Raw genomic sequence first — 15,746 nt, 5'->3', positions numbered from 1 at the left:
TATAAACATTGTTGTCGCCCATGACAGCGCTGCAGCACCTACTTCATTGCGAGCAAACCCAAAAATTAAAGATCAAAAAAATGCTCATCCAATGAACGAAAGCCGGCAATGTGAACGTTTATCACGCAATATGATGGTTGCGTGACGGCCATGATGTCTGACACTTGTCTCACATGGCTTCCCTTTTTTCTATTTTTTCTTAATATTTTCCCTCTTTCGGTTTTACGCCTTTAGATTCTGCTCTCCGCTCAAAGAGTGACGTGTGGAAATGGAATATGCCTCGTCATATCCTCCTCATACGAGAGCCCAAAACATTGGCTATAAATATGGGCAACGCTGATGAGGTACCCCTCAACCAACCTTGACTTAAATCACGCCAATCAAACACGAGAACGAGCCAATAACCTACAATGAAGTGCCCATCACCATTATTCCTTGTCCTTCTTCTTCTGCATCTCTCGGCAGCTGTTTCCACTGCTCGAGATTTTGATTTCTTCTACTTTGTTCAGCAGGTTATCTTCTTCTCCTCCCTCCTCTATCACATAGTTCTATTTCTATGTGATACTAAACAAACTGGGCCAGCTCTTCTTCTTTTTTTTTTTTTCTTTTTTTTTTGATGTGCCAGCTAATTGCTGTAGATAACTGATCCCATCCACTTCTAAGAATTTTCCTAGTTCTCATTTGTCTCTAATAACTCTTGGCCAGCTCCTTATCTTGAGCTGATTTTTCAGGATAAACCATAGACTTTTTGCAAATGGCATTTGATTAAAAGATGTGATATAGTTTCAGAGTTAGCCCCAGTTGTTCTTGCTCAGCCTTTTTTTTGGCCAAAACTTCCCCTGTATGTAAATTTATTTTCAATGCCAACCACATGAATACTTTTAAATTTTTAAGGCACTGCTGCTTTCCAAATTATTTTGTAGAAGAATGGCCAAAGAACTCCACTTTGATTAAAAGAACCATATTTTTTTGATATCTTATAAGTTGCAAGAGAAGTGAAGAAGAAAGTGGAGACATTTTCTCTTATTTTCATTGCTTCAAGCAATAGACTTTGATGATCGCAAATCCATACCTTTTTTTTTAAGACATGTTTTCTTATTAACTTAGGTGCTAACTATAGGAGGGTTTTCTTTTGGATGCTAATTTTGCTGTTTTGTTCGTGTATTGTGCTAGTGGCCGGGATCATACTGCGACACCAGGAGAAGCTGTTGCTATCCCAAGACTGGAAAGCCAGCTGCCGACTTCGGAATCCATGGTCTTTGGCCCAACAACAAGGATGGCTCTTACCCATCCAACTGCGACCCCGACAGCCCTTACGATAGATCTAAGGTACTTATCTGAATTCTTCTTCTCCTTAGTGTTGTTATATTATTTCTTTTGAATGGTGATAGAACTAATTCGTGGAAAAGCTGATGATGAGTAAAGTATTTCATTTTATATTTCAAGTTTTTGAGTGACGGTTGATAATTATGTCTTCTTGAAGGAAATCACAAGTCCCTTCTCTTTCTTTATCTTAGTTCCTCCGTTCCTTGTATTTAACTTTGTTTTATTTCATCTTTGATACCATCGTGATCGTATAATTTGCTTGTTTTTTTCTGTCCACTGGCTCAATCTGATCTGAGAAAAGACATCCAATATGTTTATGGCTACTCTTTCTCCAAAAGCAAGAAAAAGAATATCTCTAGTGCTTTCATTAATTGTGCCTTAGTTAATTAATGAAAATGGAGAGATGTACAGTATTAAAAAGCAAAGCATGGTCATGAGATTGGTTAAACAGAGAAATATACTCGAGATATACTCTGAATATTCTATTAAACAGTCTAAGAGTGGTTGAAGGTATCATCTAAAATATTGAAATGTTCAAAGTATTAAAAAATTGAAGGTTGCGCTCGTCAGGTTACTCAGCAAGCAGTTGCTCATATGCGGTTATAATCCGCACAATGTTTTTCCTCAGGGAGTTTTGGAACATATTAAAAAAATCATCTCAAATATACGTGCAAAATACGTGATCTGCTTTCTGAAAAATTATTACTGGGGAATGCCTGAGGGACATCTCTTTTGACATTGACTTGACATTCAGAAAAAAAGTTGACACACCCCTGCTCAGGAGAAAAAGAAGTTGACGCAGCAGCTGACTGACATAAACTAGTCCAAAGCTATACTAATCAATCTTCACAAAGTAGGTTAAGTTCCATGGTTGAATAGTGCTGCTTGCCACCAAGGTGGTAGCCCTGTTGGAATGGGGCGTTTGCTTCCAACCAAGTGGTTACAGATTTGAAACGCGCGGGCGTCGATTAAATTCGGGGACCGGATGCCCCACGCCTGGACACGGAGTCTGGAAGCGCTACTGGTCGGCTGGTAGCCTGGGTGGTACCAAGTGTGACGTACTCACACGGAAGGTCGGATCGGGTAACCGAACCAGCCCACGGGTGGGGAGGGTATGAATAAAATAGGTCAGGGTGCCCAACACACGACTCGGTCTACCCGCATCGAACATTCTCCTGGCGGGGTGGGGGCCCAGTGGTCGGGGCTGCTACGCGGGGGTGGGCTTGTCCCTTCCCCCTTCCCCTTTTTTTTCAGCAAAAAAAAAATAGTGCTGCTTAGGGAAAAAATCAATAATTTATCTAAAAGCTCAAATTTTAGGAAAAAAAAGTTCTCAATGTACAAGATTTCTATCATTGCTAGATCGGAGAAGAATCAGATGCATGCAGCCTCATCCTCGTATATGGAAAGACTTTTTCATATTTTAAGGTCGGAACACCCAATGGATAAGAAGAGAAACAGTTTATCAATCCTAGAGTAACCAATACAGATTAATTGGATGCAGAATAAAGACAGCAGAGCCCAAATATGAAGCGATCAAACAAATAAGAGAGAAGAATGTGATGAGAAATATATAGTTCATCAATCTTATTCCATGGAATATGAATTAGTCCTCGTAGAGATGCAACTTATTTCATGCTCATCTCCGGTAGAATTGATAAACTTCTCATACCATGTAGATCAGGGACCTGATACCTACAATGCAAGCAAAATGGCCAACCTTGGCATGCCCAAGTGGTGATGGCTCGGATTTCTGGGAGCACGAATGGGAGAAGCACGGCACCTGCTCCGAGTCCATCCTCGATCAGCACTCATACTTCCAAGCAGCTCTTAACCTCAAGAAGCGAGCAGACCTCCTTGGAATCTTGCGAGGCGCAGGAATTGAGCCAGATGGTGGATTCTACAGTGTGGATAGCATCACTGGGGCCATCAGGGATGCAACTGGTTTCACCCCCGGAGTAGAGTGCAATGTGGATGAATCAAGCAACAGCCAATTATATCAGATTTACCTATGTGTGGACACTAATGCAAGGGATCTCATTGAGTGCCCTGTGTATCCTAGGAGCAAGTGTTCTTCCCGGATTGAGTTCCCTACATTCTGAGATGCTAGCTTGATTGTTCAGTACTTCGCTTTGCTTTATTCTGTATCAACGCAGGGATAAGAGCAGCTGCTTCTGTTAATAAAGATAAATGAACATTTTTTTTTTGGTGAATATAGTGAAATCATGGCGCTAATTTTAAGAAGATTTTTTCTTTGTTTTGTTCAGACTAACATGAAGAGAATGTCTTAACAGAGTAACTAAATGATCAAATCATCATCGAGCCTATGACTGTATTGTTGAAATTTCAGAAATACACTTTATAAAAGAGTAGTAGTATACGACTTTGGAAGTGTTTGAGATAGGGAGGAAACGAGCTTTGAAAGAAAAAAGAATCACATGAGCTCTAAACTGTGGGAGTTACACTGGTTTTGGAAGAGTGGAAATGAGAGGCTATGGGTGTAACAATTCTTAATGCGTAAAACCAAATAGTAGCCTCTTGTATGAAAACCTCACGTTATGTACATGTGCGAAGCGGTCCCAGCATGCGGTCATCAGCTTTGTTTCCAAGGAAGCCAGCAATTTCGCACTCCAAAGCTATAGGTTACACCCTGGACTTGTGTGTGAGAGCATAGGATATGATTTGATTCCAAGGAACTCAAGGTGGAGGCATGAGGAGTAGGCTTCAAGCAACGCAGAGACACTGCTTATGATGCTGAGGGTGTGCTGATGAAGTTTGCAACAGAAGGTTTTAGCTGGAAAATATAAGACAGTGCAACCAGCATGTGAAGTGAAGGAAATCAAAAAATATTAGCTAATGTAAGCAATCTTGGAAAACATCTTGCTTCACCAAGTCCCATGTTACTGACAAGTTTGAATGTTCCAGTTACTGCCTTTGTTGAGACAACTTGTGCAAACTGCTTGAGTGTGCGAAGAGGGGAAGCAAAGCTTGTTTTATTGTAGAACATGCCTGGCTTTTCCTTAACCTCACTCTTTTGCAAAATACAGGCTCCCCCAATGCTTGATAACTATCTAAATTCGATCAATGCCTAACCATGTTCTGCTCTACTATTGGGTATGGGTGTAGGGCTCAAATTAAATTTAACTATCGATTTAGATTGAAGTTTAACACATGTAATTTAGGTCTCATATGGATTAGCTAGATTTTATTGGAATCCAATCTATCGTAATTCTCATCCACAGTGGTCCAGACTCATACTGTATGAATCATCTTGAGGTAAGCATTGTGTGTCATGTATTATCTTTTCGTACTTACAGGTCATGGTGAGAGAAAATTTTAAATTTAAATTTTAAAATTGAAAATTCAATGAGGGTGTGAATTGGCTTAGTTGATAAAATTGGTGGGTGTTGGCACTAATGACCCAGTGTAAGGATCCATGCAAACATATATTTAATTTTATATCATATAGATTTTGGATACTTATATAGGATCAAAAAATTTAAATAATATCTTCTGCCTAGTTTTTTTGGGTGACATCTTGAATTGTTATAAATGGTATCAGATTAGACTCGACGATGACCTATATGAACTATGGGCACTGCAGCACGGACCCATTGAGATTGACTATAGGCCGATCGTGGTGCTTGTAATTAAATTTGAATGGGTTTGAACTTTTAATTTGTCGAGCATTTCACATAGGGGCACGTGTTTAGTCCCACACCGATTATGCATTGGGTAGATCTTAAGTACTTATACAAGGCCAAGGAATCCGAATAATACTTTATGGCTGGCTTTTTTGAGTGAGATCCTGGGTTATTACACCTAATTCAATCATCAAATTTCATGCTCTAATTTTGGTTGGATTTCTACCCCATCTTGAAAAAAATCACCAAAAAACAAGGAATAAGGATTCTCTAACAAGAGTTTTTCCCTACTTGAAATTTTTATGCTGCAACTAGGCGCCGTGTGACTAGTTCTCTATTTTATGTTTCAGTACGCTTGCTAGATGTTTGCCGAATTGCCACACTGATTATGATTTGGTCTCCTTCATGCCTGCCATGTTAATGTGAAGAGCACCGCTCACCGTAAATTTCTTTAGAAGACATATAAAGTTTCTTGCATCATAGTAAGAGTGATCGGTCATGTATAACTTGAAGGATGACTCCATGGCTTTCTGGGCAGAAATCTTCTAAGATGGGCAACAATTTTTTTAATTGCCTTCCCAGGTATAGCCGTATAGGTGCTAAAAGTAGTTGCTCATGTTATTTCGGTGCACTGCTCATATCAGACAGAGAGTAAGGTTCTTGATGATATGGAGCCACGTACAGGTTCTATAAAATGGTTATGAAAAAAAAAATGTTAACTCTTATAGAATCAATCAAGAAAATGCAACACTAGAAAAAGGATGTTGAGAGTTTTCTTAGGGCAATGCATTCGTGTCTTACTTGAATAAGACTTTGTGTGCAGAAATGATGAATGGAGAAAGCATGCAATCAAAGGAGACGTCATTGTATGAAGTGGGACCGCTACGTATCTATGAGTGTTTTCACATTGAAGTTCTCTGGTGGTCCTTCCCTGCAATCAAAAGAGATATGGTTGCTTAAAGTTCTGTTGCTTCTCTTTTTTCTGTAGTTGCCGTCGATTGGAAGGCAATTCTTCCCACTGGTAACTACCATTAATTCATTTCTTGCCGACAAATGCTGAGTCCGAAAAGGTCCTTTTCTTCAATCTCACCACACAAATTCCCAGTAGGGTCGTTGTGATCTTTGGCAGAAAAGAAGAAAGAATTGGAGAACTACTACATTTCAGACCTACCGACGAATGTTGGATGCTGAAACAAGTATACTTTTATCTCCTCTCTAGTGGCAATTTTAAGATCATGTAAGAACTGGTTGAAATGAAAGGAGCAAATATGTTTTTCGCATTGACATCTTCATGGTTGCCTTTAATTAATGCATGCAGGGGAAAATATCTTCCAGAAAACCTTAATTCAGTTATCGAAGAATTTGCATGAAATGGCCCCCTATGTTGAGATTTATATTGACCATATGCCAAGTTGCAAGTACATACTTCTGATATATATCGAACTAAGAAAAAAAATACCGATGCAGCACCACATTTACGAATATTTGGATGCCTTGGATAAGAAATTCATAAGAAGCCTTTGATAGGGTGAACGTAATTTACAGGAAACATTGTGATGTCAAAAGAAGCTCTCATCTTTCCCATTTTTCAAGCATACTACACATTCAGGAAAAGAGTCAAAACCGCATGGAAGCCTAAATCAACAAAGTCACAAACAGAAAGCATTAGAAACAAATTCAAGGGAAATAAGAGAAAAGTCATTATCTTAAGCTGTCCATCACAGCTCTTCACCAATATGGAAACTTATGTTTGGCATGCTTATTGTTACAATTGCTATTATGCAAACAAACAGGCATTGCCAGTAGATAAAATTTTGTTTTATTTGAGACTTTCAAACTAACAAGAGATGCACCTTTAATTGTCGAAAATATTCGTAGTTAACATGTTCCTCATCAGGTCTAAACCCAAGTTCAAATGGTATTCTTACAGAACTTATGACCCAACAGCAAGCGATGAAGAACCGAATAACAAAAATGGCACCAAATAACGGAAAATAGAACAAAGAGTTTTGAGTCACTTATAGCAAAATATTCCATGCTATAATGCATTTTGCTGCTTGCAAATGATAAATTATTGTCAAGATATATGTCCCTTTCTGACCACTGAATTGCTAATGAATTTCTTTAAGTCGAACAACATTGAGACTACAACATTGAAGCAACCAGACAACAAGAAAACAAAATCAGTTGCATGGTAATACCGAAAGAGATTTCCATGTAACCATGATAACATGCCCTAACATATCAGTAATGTACTCTCTCTTCAGTAACATCCTTCAAACCCAGCAATCTCCTACATGTCATCAAGAGCATTTCTCCAGAATGGAAACAAGAAAATGTTCTATGCCGCAAAACTGAAAGCACTTGAAAATGGCTCTATCTTTACTCCTTTCTATGACTGTTTGGGGGGAAGAAAAAGTAGAAAGCCTCAGACAGATGCAGCTTCCGCTGCCTGTTTCTGCACAAATGCCACACCCTTCTCAATGCTGGCCTTCAACTCTGGCTTTAAGGCTTCCAGTGCTTTTGCCTCATACTCCGTCAGCCCCTGCAGATCTGCAGATAACACAGCTTCCACGCCTTTCTTCCCAAGCTTAACTCTTGATGCAAAGAAAGGCAGTTCAGTTAGCTCGGACTGAACAAAACAGCACTCATAGACATCTCCATCTCCATCCAATGCTCGAAGAGATGACTCAACAAATCTGGCTGCTGCATAGGCCATGGACAGGGTAGCAGATCCAGCACCAGCTTTTGCCTCCACAACCTCTGTCCCACCATTCTGTATTCTCACAGTTAGCTCTTCAACTTCAGCATCTGTGAAGGTCACCGATGGTCTCGTCTTTGACAATAATGGCAAGATAGTAATGCCAGCATGTCCCCCAACAACTGGAACATCCACATCAATGAGCTTGAGGTTCTTCTTTTCTGCAACAAATGTGTTAGCTCTAACAACATCTAGAGTCGTAACACCGAAAAGCTTCTTTGGATCATAGACACCCTTCTGCTTGAGAACCTCCACAGCTATTGGGACAGTAGAGTTGACAGGGTTGCTGATGATGTGGATGAAAGCATCCGGACAATTGTCTGCAACAGCCTCAACCAATGTCTTCACAATGTTGGCATTTATGTTGAATAGATCATCACGGGTCATGCCTGGCTTCCTTGGAACACCTGCAGGGATGACAACCACATCCATTCCTTTCAAACAATTGGCAAGTTCTGATGGTCCTGTGAAATCAAGAACCTGGGAGGGAGTATTGCAATGGCTGAGATCAGCAGCAACCCCTTTCACGTTTGCAATATCATAGAGATGCAAATCTGAGACCAGTGGAGACATCTTGATAAGAAGTGCTAAGGGTTGACCAATCCCACCAGCAGCCCCAAGGATAGCCACCTTATAAGTTGATGCTCGGGGCTGGAGTTGATTTGGGAACCTCTGTCTTGGTTTGATATTTGGAACAAAAGAAGCCTGGAGTGCAGCATTGCTTTCCTTGCCCAGAAAGGATGTCTCTGATTCAATTTCAATTGACGATGCTGCTTTCAGACCACTAAAACTTTTAAAGGATTTTGGGCTACTAAAATTCAAGCCTACGGGCTTGGATTTTGCTCCCAAACCAGTCTGAGCATATACCAAACTGATGGACATGGTTGTGATTGCTGCTGATGCCATCTTAGGATAAAATTTAATATGCTCAAGAACTTGAAGGCCTGGCATTTAAAACAAAGATCAGGGTTGGACAAAGCTTAGAGTAAGTTTCAAAAGCTTGCAAGTAAATCCTCAAGCAGCACCTAGTGTTTCCATCTTATTCAAGAAGTGATGATAATTAAAACTGCACAACATTGTTTGTTAGGCTTTAGCAAGTTGTGCCAGAAAACTGGTTGCTTAAGTTGGGAAGCAGCCCTCAAATGCATAATAAGGGTCTGAGAATGCTCGTTCTGCATATCTGGCTTTTTTCACATATAATTGTGGTCCCAATAAATTCAGAATATGGAACTCAGTGTGTTGATTAACATCAGATTATGGAGTCCAGTTTAACAATTGCAGCTAATTTTCAAATGGTAGTGTCATCTAACAGAGAGAGATACAAAACATCAGACTTGCTGAGAAACCATAAAAAAGTATGAAACTTTGATAATAAGAACAGAACAAAGAGGAAGAAAAAAAGTTAATTTCAGAGGTAACAGAAAGAAAAGCCTTCTTTTCTGCATTAAAAATTAATTATATTCCTTGGAAGATAAATATTGCCAAAACATATGGTAAATTATGCTAAACAAAATATTGTCTACCAAATGTTGTTCCAGCAAAAAGTAGCCGATAAAATTTGAATATCATTTTCTAGTAGATCTTGAAGTCACCCTTTTTTTTGAAGAGATGCAACATTGCTGATTTTACTTTCAGAATCTATAAAATCATTTTGGGGGAAATTTGAGAAGATTTCCAAAACTATGTAGCAAACAACAGCCATCTAGCAATAAAGGAGAATATTCTCAGTGAAAAAGGTAGGCTCTAAGTGTCATATCCCTAAGCCAGTGATGTCCAAATGATGGAGAACTTTTCATGGGAACCAAAACCAAGCAGCTAGTCTAAGTTTCATTCGAATTGATCAAACATAATTAATATCCTTTCAACTTTGCGTCACATTAACTAAGACCTATGCTAAATAAATGCACATTTAGACCAAAGGCTTTAACACTCTCAGCTAATTAACAAAGTGAAATAAGCTTTCTATGTTCATATTTGAGTGCCTTTTTTTAAAAAAAAAAAGAAAAAATGCCACTTTCCATGTTCAAACCCGGAATCTTTCCCTGGGCATGCAAAGAGGGATGCAACAGACAGAAGGTCCTGCTGGCCACATTTAGATGCAATTATATTAGAAATAAATTGTCTTATTCAAGAAGATTGTCCATGTATGTCAAGTGAATAAACTTTCTATTAGCATTTCTGTTTATGGATGTGAAGCAACACATAAGAAACTTAAGTTCTCGCAGCAACAACAGTAACAATAGGTCTTTAATTTCAAACACAATTACACGTTCAGAGACCTAAATCAAGCATACAAACTACGTATAGCAGTATTGTTTAAAAGTTTTTTGCAAATTCCAATAGCATTTAAAGAGGGAAGGATTATAACACACATGCACAACATAGAAACATCTTCCATTTCTCAGTTTATTGACTCACAAACATAGATCAACCTAAAGGCATGCACACACGCATGCACGCGCTTGCATGCAAACACGAGCATGCGTGCACATGCATATGTATAATTTATAAAATATTCTTTTTGAAGCCTAAAGAAAAGGAGAGAATGAAGCAAATATTAAAAATCATTAATTAAAACTAACCAGGAATTTAAAATACAGAAACAAGAGTTACATATAGCATTTAGAATTTATAACTCTTTAATTAATCGTTTAGATCCCTCCTTGCTATCTTTCAACTATGACAGAAACTTCAGTTCAGTGATGAAACAGGGAAAGTGCATGTCAAAAGCAGTGAAATACAAGTCACAAAAAAAAAAAAAAAAGCACGATAACATAGTTTAAGTTTCTAGCTCCCATGACAGAAAACTAGGGCTTCTTCAGCAAAAATTTGGACAACATAACATATTTTTATATAGAGTAGAATGAAACATTCAGCTTTGCGTAAAGAACATTGCGTCTCTACAGAAACTGAAGATAGAATCTCCCAGAAGGAAAGGGAGAAAATGAAATCAGATAAAACTGCACCAAATATCCATGAAAATCTACAAGTGTTACGAAATATAAAGCTAAAAACAAGATTAAATGGAACCAGACTCCGTAAGTGAACGTTGATCCTAAAAGGTCAAGATCCATATCCTCAAATAGAAATTCCGTCATAGATTTACGATGCACATATGCTTTCAGCTTCAGATCAAGAAAAATGCCAACTAAGGGCCCACTATTGTGTCATGTGAAATATAATACTTCTGTACCTAATTAGTCTTCCCAATCTATAATAACTAAACCACTAATAAAAAACAAAAATATGGACATCTCATATCAGGCTAAGTAAGCAGTTGAAAAAACAAAATTTATTTTTCTCAAGATGTAGTTCTGAGTCTCTGATACTACACCAACTCAAACAATCAAACCCCTGAAACCATCTAGAAACTTCTTAGAAAAAAATAATACATTCTACACAAAAACCATATCATACCCAGCCGACCTTCTGTTTCCTCCAGCCCCTGCTTCTGTTCTCAACGTTCAAAAAAACATATCATCCCACCCTGCTCAATTAGCCAAATCCAGATCGACAGCTGTACAAATCCAGGAGAAAGACCAACAAAAAACCAACTTTCCGTGCCAAGAAAATCCTCAAAATATAAGATCTTACAGCTCAGGCACTAAATCATCAGAATTCACAAAACCCTCCCCAGGAACACCGAATCCCTGTCCAAGCTACCATCAAGAAACCCAACTACAAACGAGTTCCGACATTAAAGATTCCAATATCTAATCAAAATCTAAGACCAGAACCACAAATCCATTAACTCCCACTCTAAAAAAGATTGAAAAGCGAAAAAAGTAACAGACTAACAGCTACATGAAAAGAAAAAAAAGGAAAAAAAAAAAAACAAGGCATCCGCTTTCATCTACACAAAAGGAATTAAAACAAAATTCACAAATCCAATTTCATCAAAACACAAGAAATTAAAACTAAATTCAGGTGAAAGAACAAAGGAGATTAATACCTAACGAGACCGAGCTCTCTGTGGACGGAAAGGACGAGGGTGGCGAGGACCAATGCAGGCGGCTCCGCTCTCTTTTATAGGAGGCCTACCGTTTGGTCCGTAAGAAAATCTCGTCGTACACCGACAAAAAAGGTACCCTTTTTGCACCCTCTTCACTTTCGCGGTGGCCCCCACTGCACCAGAGTCCAACCCGCCAGACCCAAGTTCGCCGTTGGTTTCCTTTCCTCCTCTATTGAATCGACGGCGGAGATGACGTGAGCGCTATGAAGTGGGGCCCACAACCTTTCTTCGAATCGGACGGCGACGAGGGATCCCCGAAGCCTGAAGGTGACTTAGCGCTTGTTCTTTTCTTTCTGGGCCCCACGTGCAGACACTTTGTTCACCAGCACGTGTGAAATTATTTTTGTTCTGCATTTTCTTTTCGGTAATTGCTTTTGTTGTCGGTTCAAACCTCATCATAATTAGGGGAAAAAGAATTACTAAATAGCACCACTTAGTGTCCCAGTCCCACCTAAAATTTGAGTTAAAAATAAACTTAATTAGTAATTTTACAAGAGAAATAATTTTTATTTTTCTAAAAAAGTTTATATCAAGGTTGTGTTTGAATAATGAATAATTAACCATTCTAAAATGGATTTAACTCTGTGCATCCAACCTTTAATCAGCTAATTAGCAAATAAAGTTATTTACTGTTAGGCTGGTACTTCCATAATTAGTGACATAAAGTTATAAAAAAATCATAATTTAGAAAAAAATTGCTAAATCACTCCACTCAATTTTTCATCTGAAAAAATCATATTTTTCCACATATGTATTCACTTAATTATTAAGAAGAGATTCCTAAATAGTTTTACTCCTAGAGGTAAGTATAGCATGAGCAACACACATTTTTAAAGTGCATGGTACATATTTACTTAATGTCTAGTGTGTGTCTGTGTATTGAATACCTAATACATATCTATTTAATTTTGCATACATATGAAAAAAAAATATAGAATTAATTAAATGATTATCAAATGCTTGCATGGTATCATCCCTTGCCACTTGAGCAAGGAAAGGAGGTCCAATTCTAATAGGAATTGGCCCCCAAGATGGGATAGATGTAGAGTAGAAGAGAAAGAAATAGCTCATCCTACTAACTTTTTTCACTCTTATTAGTGTTCCGTAGTTAGCAATCACATACTAAACTACTTTTCCATATTCAAAAAACCAAATATGATAAAGGAAATGAGGAGAAAGTCTAATTAGCTTGGTGGCTATCGTCCATGAGTGTTCCATGAGTTGCACTTAAGTTTGGATTGCAGCTTTCGTGCAAAAGAACGATTCATCCTGCTTCACGACGTCAATCATTGGACCGTGCAATGGGATCTGGAGTTAATGCCATGAAAAAGATCAATCATTCTTTTACGCGAAAGATACGACCCGATCCCATTTCACAAGCATCTTTGGCTCTTAGAACAAAAGCTTTATGACTTTTTGATTAGCGCACGTCTTACTATGAATATATCTGCATGCTAGAGATAATGCAGCTGCTTTGCTCCTTGCAAATTGAAATGTTTTAGTTTATCCAATTAGTAGGAGACCATTAGGTTTCGATTGAGGCTCTATTAGCACCTATGTGTCTAGCTAAGTGAGAAATTACGGAAGTTACTTGAAGCACTACATAATTTATAGGGTGCTTATGCTAAATGAAAACTTAGTCTAGTATTCTATGCTAATTAAAACAATCTAGTCAAGAACTCTGTCGCGGCTTATGCTCTCTCCAAGAGGCGACTTCTCAAGCAAACCATCAGCCATCAATCCCCATGCAGACAACATTACATTTAATTAACACTGATTAGTTCTGAGCTACCAAATAGATTAGTTGACCACGCAAGGCATATTTTATAATTATGCGCAGGCCAAGGAAACCCATTGGGGATGAATGGACTTGTTAGATGTCACGCGTGGTGCGTCCTGTCACAGTCCACAAGAATGGATCCTTTTTATTTTTAAAGCAAGTTAAGTTAATGAAGCTGCGGACTGAGTGGTCGCTTATATGGCCAGCCATGCAGATAGTACCTTATAGGCTGAAAATGAAAAGCTACATCGGGCACTTCGAAATATTTTGTTTTCTAATTTTATTGGATATGTTCGTACTCATCAGGTATAAATCGTCCGCTTAAAAAAAAAAAAAATGAAGATGTGTTTAATATATGGTTGTAGTTCAGGTAGTCTGCGATATAAGAGACCACGGCCCACAAGAGATGATGGGCCACACTAATCTTGATAGTGTGGAAAAAAGGCCGAGCTCAGGCGACCATTGGGTTGGGGAAAGCCCAAATGTTTCAAGGCTTTGGCCCGGTTTGTCACTTCACAACCATCGTCGTGTGGGCTAATATCAAAGCCCAGTTAAAGCAGAACTCAACTGATCTGCCATCATATGTGGCTAATACATAGAGAGGGTCCACTTCGCTATTATCAATGTCAATGATTTTTTTTTGTGGTCAAAATGTCTATGATTTTCGGTGCTTTCATTATGCACATAGAATGGAGCTCTCATAGGAATGGCTCATCTCTAGGACATGACATATCAATACAGATTGGATCCCAAATTCAATTATGCCATGATATGAGAAGTCATATCTTCTTAATTTCATGTCATGGCTTATGACCTGAATACTTCCATGCATCATTGTTGTAAATAACATTTCAATGATCGCCATTCATGTTATCATTCAAGGAACAATATTGCTAGCCACCATGTGTGACCTATGTGGTTAGGGAAGTCACTAGCCAAGTTCGGACTGAGAAATCTCACCAACCAGCCCAGCGTCATCTGTAGTACTGTAGGCTCAACATTATTTTTTCAGTGCTATTGCTTCATGATATGCATTGAACAACCTCTTCTGTGCCTCGGTACGCCATGAAAGGGCAAGATAACGAGTTTTGCGTGCAGTTTAGATTTGGAATAAGCTTGGAAGGGAATATAAAGACTAGCCCTTAATTCATGGCCCACAAGTTTGTAAGATCTCACTGTAACCAACAACCTTATTTGTACCATCTCCTCTCTAAAATTAACTTGACTTGCTTTCTAGCGACCTTCTACTTTTCGAATGTGCAGCACGAAAAGGACTCCCATGAGATCCTTCTTCTGTATTAAAGCAACATGCTATATGCTTGTAAGGGCAAACAGAAAGCCAGGTTCCTGTTCTCGCTTTGTTAGCCCGGTATGCATGGAGGACCTCCCTTTCACGTAGTGCTCATCTTCGAATAAAGCCACCTTATTATATAATTCATATAATTCTTTGCCGTCTTGGATTTGCTCAAGTATCTGTAATTAATAAGATATCTATGATGCGTAGATAATATCAGCACTAAAAGTACCGGATTCCACAAGGGAAAGAGGTGACCACAAATACACACGCCATGCATCCAATGTTGTATAATGTTGTATCATCTTGTATGTCTAAAATTATTTGAAATTTCGGCATAGGTCTTGGTGAGAATGCGTAGATCTCAACTTTGCTGCCGGTAGCGTGAGAATGAGTAAAATGGTTGTTTTCTCCCTCTGTAATTTTTTATTCTTGCAGTCTAGCTAACTTCAAATGCAAGCATGCCTTACACTTTGGATCTAAATTTGGGTTTTGCTAGGTTCTTCCTATGATCTATATAGGATAATTTTTAAATTTTTACTTACTGTTCATTGTCTAATGAATGACCTTGAAAGAGAGGTTCGAGTACACATGGCAAAGTCTATAGTTTGGATAAAATCTAATGGTCATAATTGATACATTGCCCATGAAAAATGAAGAAGATCTAAAGAAGCACATCAGCAATCTTCTCTTACCCTATGACAAAAAAATAAAGAAGCATCCTAGTGTAAAAATATATAAAATATATAAATAAATCTATCTCATCCTATTAGCTTAATCTTTAAAGATAAGTGGCGATTTTAACATGGTATCAGAGCTCATCTATTAAAGAAAAGTCCGGAGAGTATAAGAAAATATAAAATATATAAATAAATCTATCTTATTCTACCAATTTTTTACTTTAGAGAGATGCATGATCCCATGGCTCAAGG

At 38.3% G+C, this 15,746-nt stretch overlaps 2 protein-coding genes across 3 annotated transcripts; one reads left to right on the top strand and one right to left on the bottom strand.

Moving 5' to 3' along the window:
- The first annotated feature begins 332 nt into the window (after positions 1-332).
- Positions 333-3,536, top strand: LOC103703064 (extracellular ribonuclease LE-like). The gene is made up of 3 exons (XM_008785763.4): positions 333-512; positions 1,174-1,329; positions 3,003-3,536. The coding sequence occupies exons 1-3, from the start codon at positions 411-413 to the stop codon at positions 3,423-3,425; spliced, it is 681 nt and encodes a 226-aa protein (XP_008783985.1). The 5' UTR covers positions 333-410; the 3' UTR covers positions 3,426-3,536.
- Positions 3,537-6,829: 3,293 nt separating this feature from the next.
- LOC103703073 (malate dehydrogenase, chloroplastic) lies at positions 6,830-11,768 on the bottom strand. Of its 2 annotated transcripts, none has more exons than XM_008785774.4 (2): positions 11,681-11,768; positions 6,830-8,672 (listed from the first exon to the last, which is right to left on the bottom strand). In XM_008785774.4, the coding sequence occupies exon 2, from the start codon at positions 8,632-8,634 to the stop codon at positions 7,396-7,398; it is 1,239 nt and encodes a 412-aa protein (XP_008783996.1). In that variant the 5' UTR covers positions 8,635-8,672; positions 11,681-11,768; the 3' UTR covers positions 6,830-7,395. The 2 variants fall into 2 exon arrangements, with proteins under 2 accessions (XP_008783996.1, XP_026658888.1); XM_026803087.2 differs by lacking the exon at positions 11,681-11,768 and adding an exon at positions 11,146-11,215.
- Positions 11,769-15,746: the final 3,978 nt, after the last annotated feature.

This window comes from Phoenix dactylifera, chromosome 6 (genome assembly GCF_009389715.1).
Source record: "Phoenix dactylifera cultivar Barhee BC4 chromosome 6, palm_55x_up_171113_PBpolish2nd_filt_p, whole genome shotgun sequence".
NCBI lineage: Eukaryota > Viridiplantae > Streptophyta > Magnoliopsida > Arecales > Arecaceae > Phoenix > Phoenix dactylifera.
Note: the sequence above shows the minus strand (reverse complement) of the source record. Positions and strands in the feature narration are given on the sequence as shown.

Bases quoted from the DNA above. Each gene is read 5' to 3' on its own strand.
- LOC103703064 (XM_008785763.4), top strand. From the start codon at position 411: ATGAAGTGCCCATCACCATTATTCCTTGTCCTTCTTCTTCTGCATCTC. The intron at 513-1,173 runs GTTATCTTCTTC...GTATTGTGCTAG, and splicing joins TCTTCTACTTTGTTCAGCAG to TGGCCGGGATCATACTGCGA. The intron at 1,330-3,002 runs GTACTTATCTGA...CATACCATGTAG, and splicing joins GCCCTTACGATAGATCTAAG to ATCAGGGACCTGATACCTAC.
- LOC103703073 (XM_008785774.4), bottom strand. From the start codon at position 8,634: ATGGCATCAGCAGCAATCACAACCATGTCCATCAGTTTGGTATATGCT.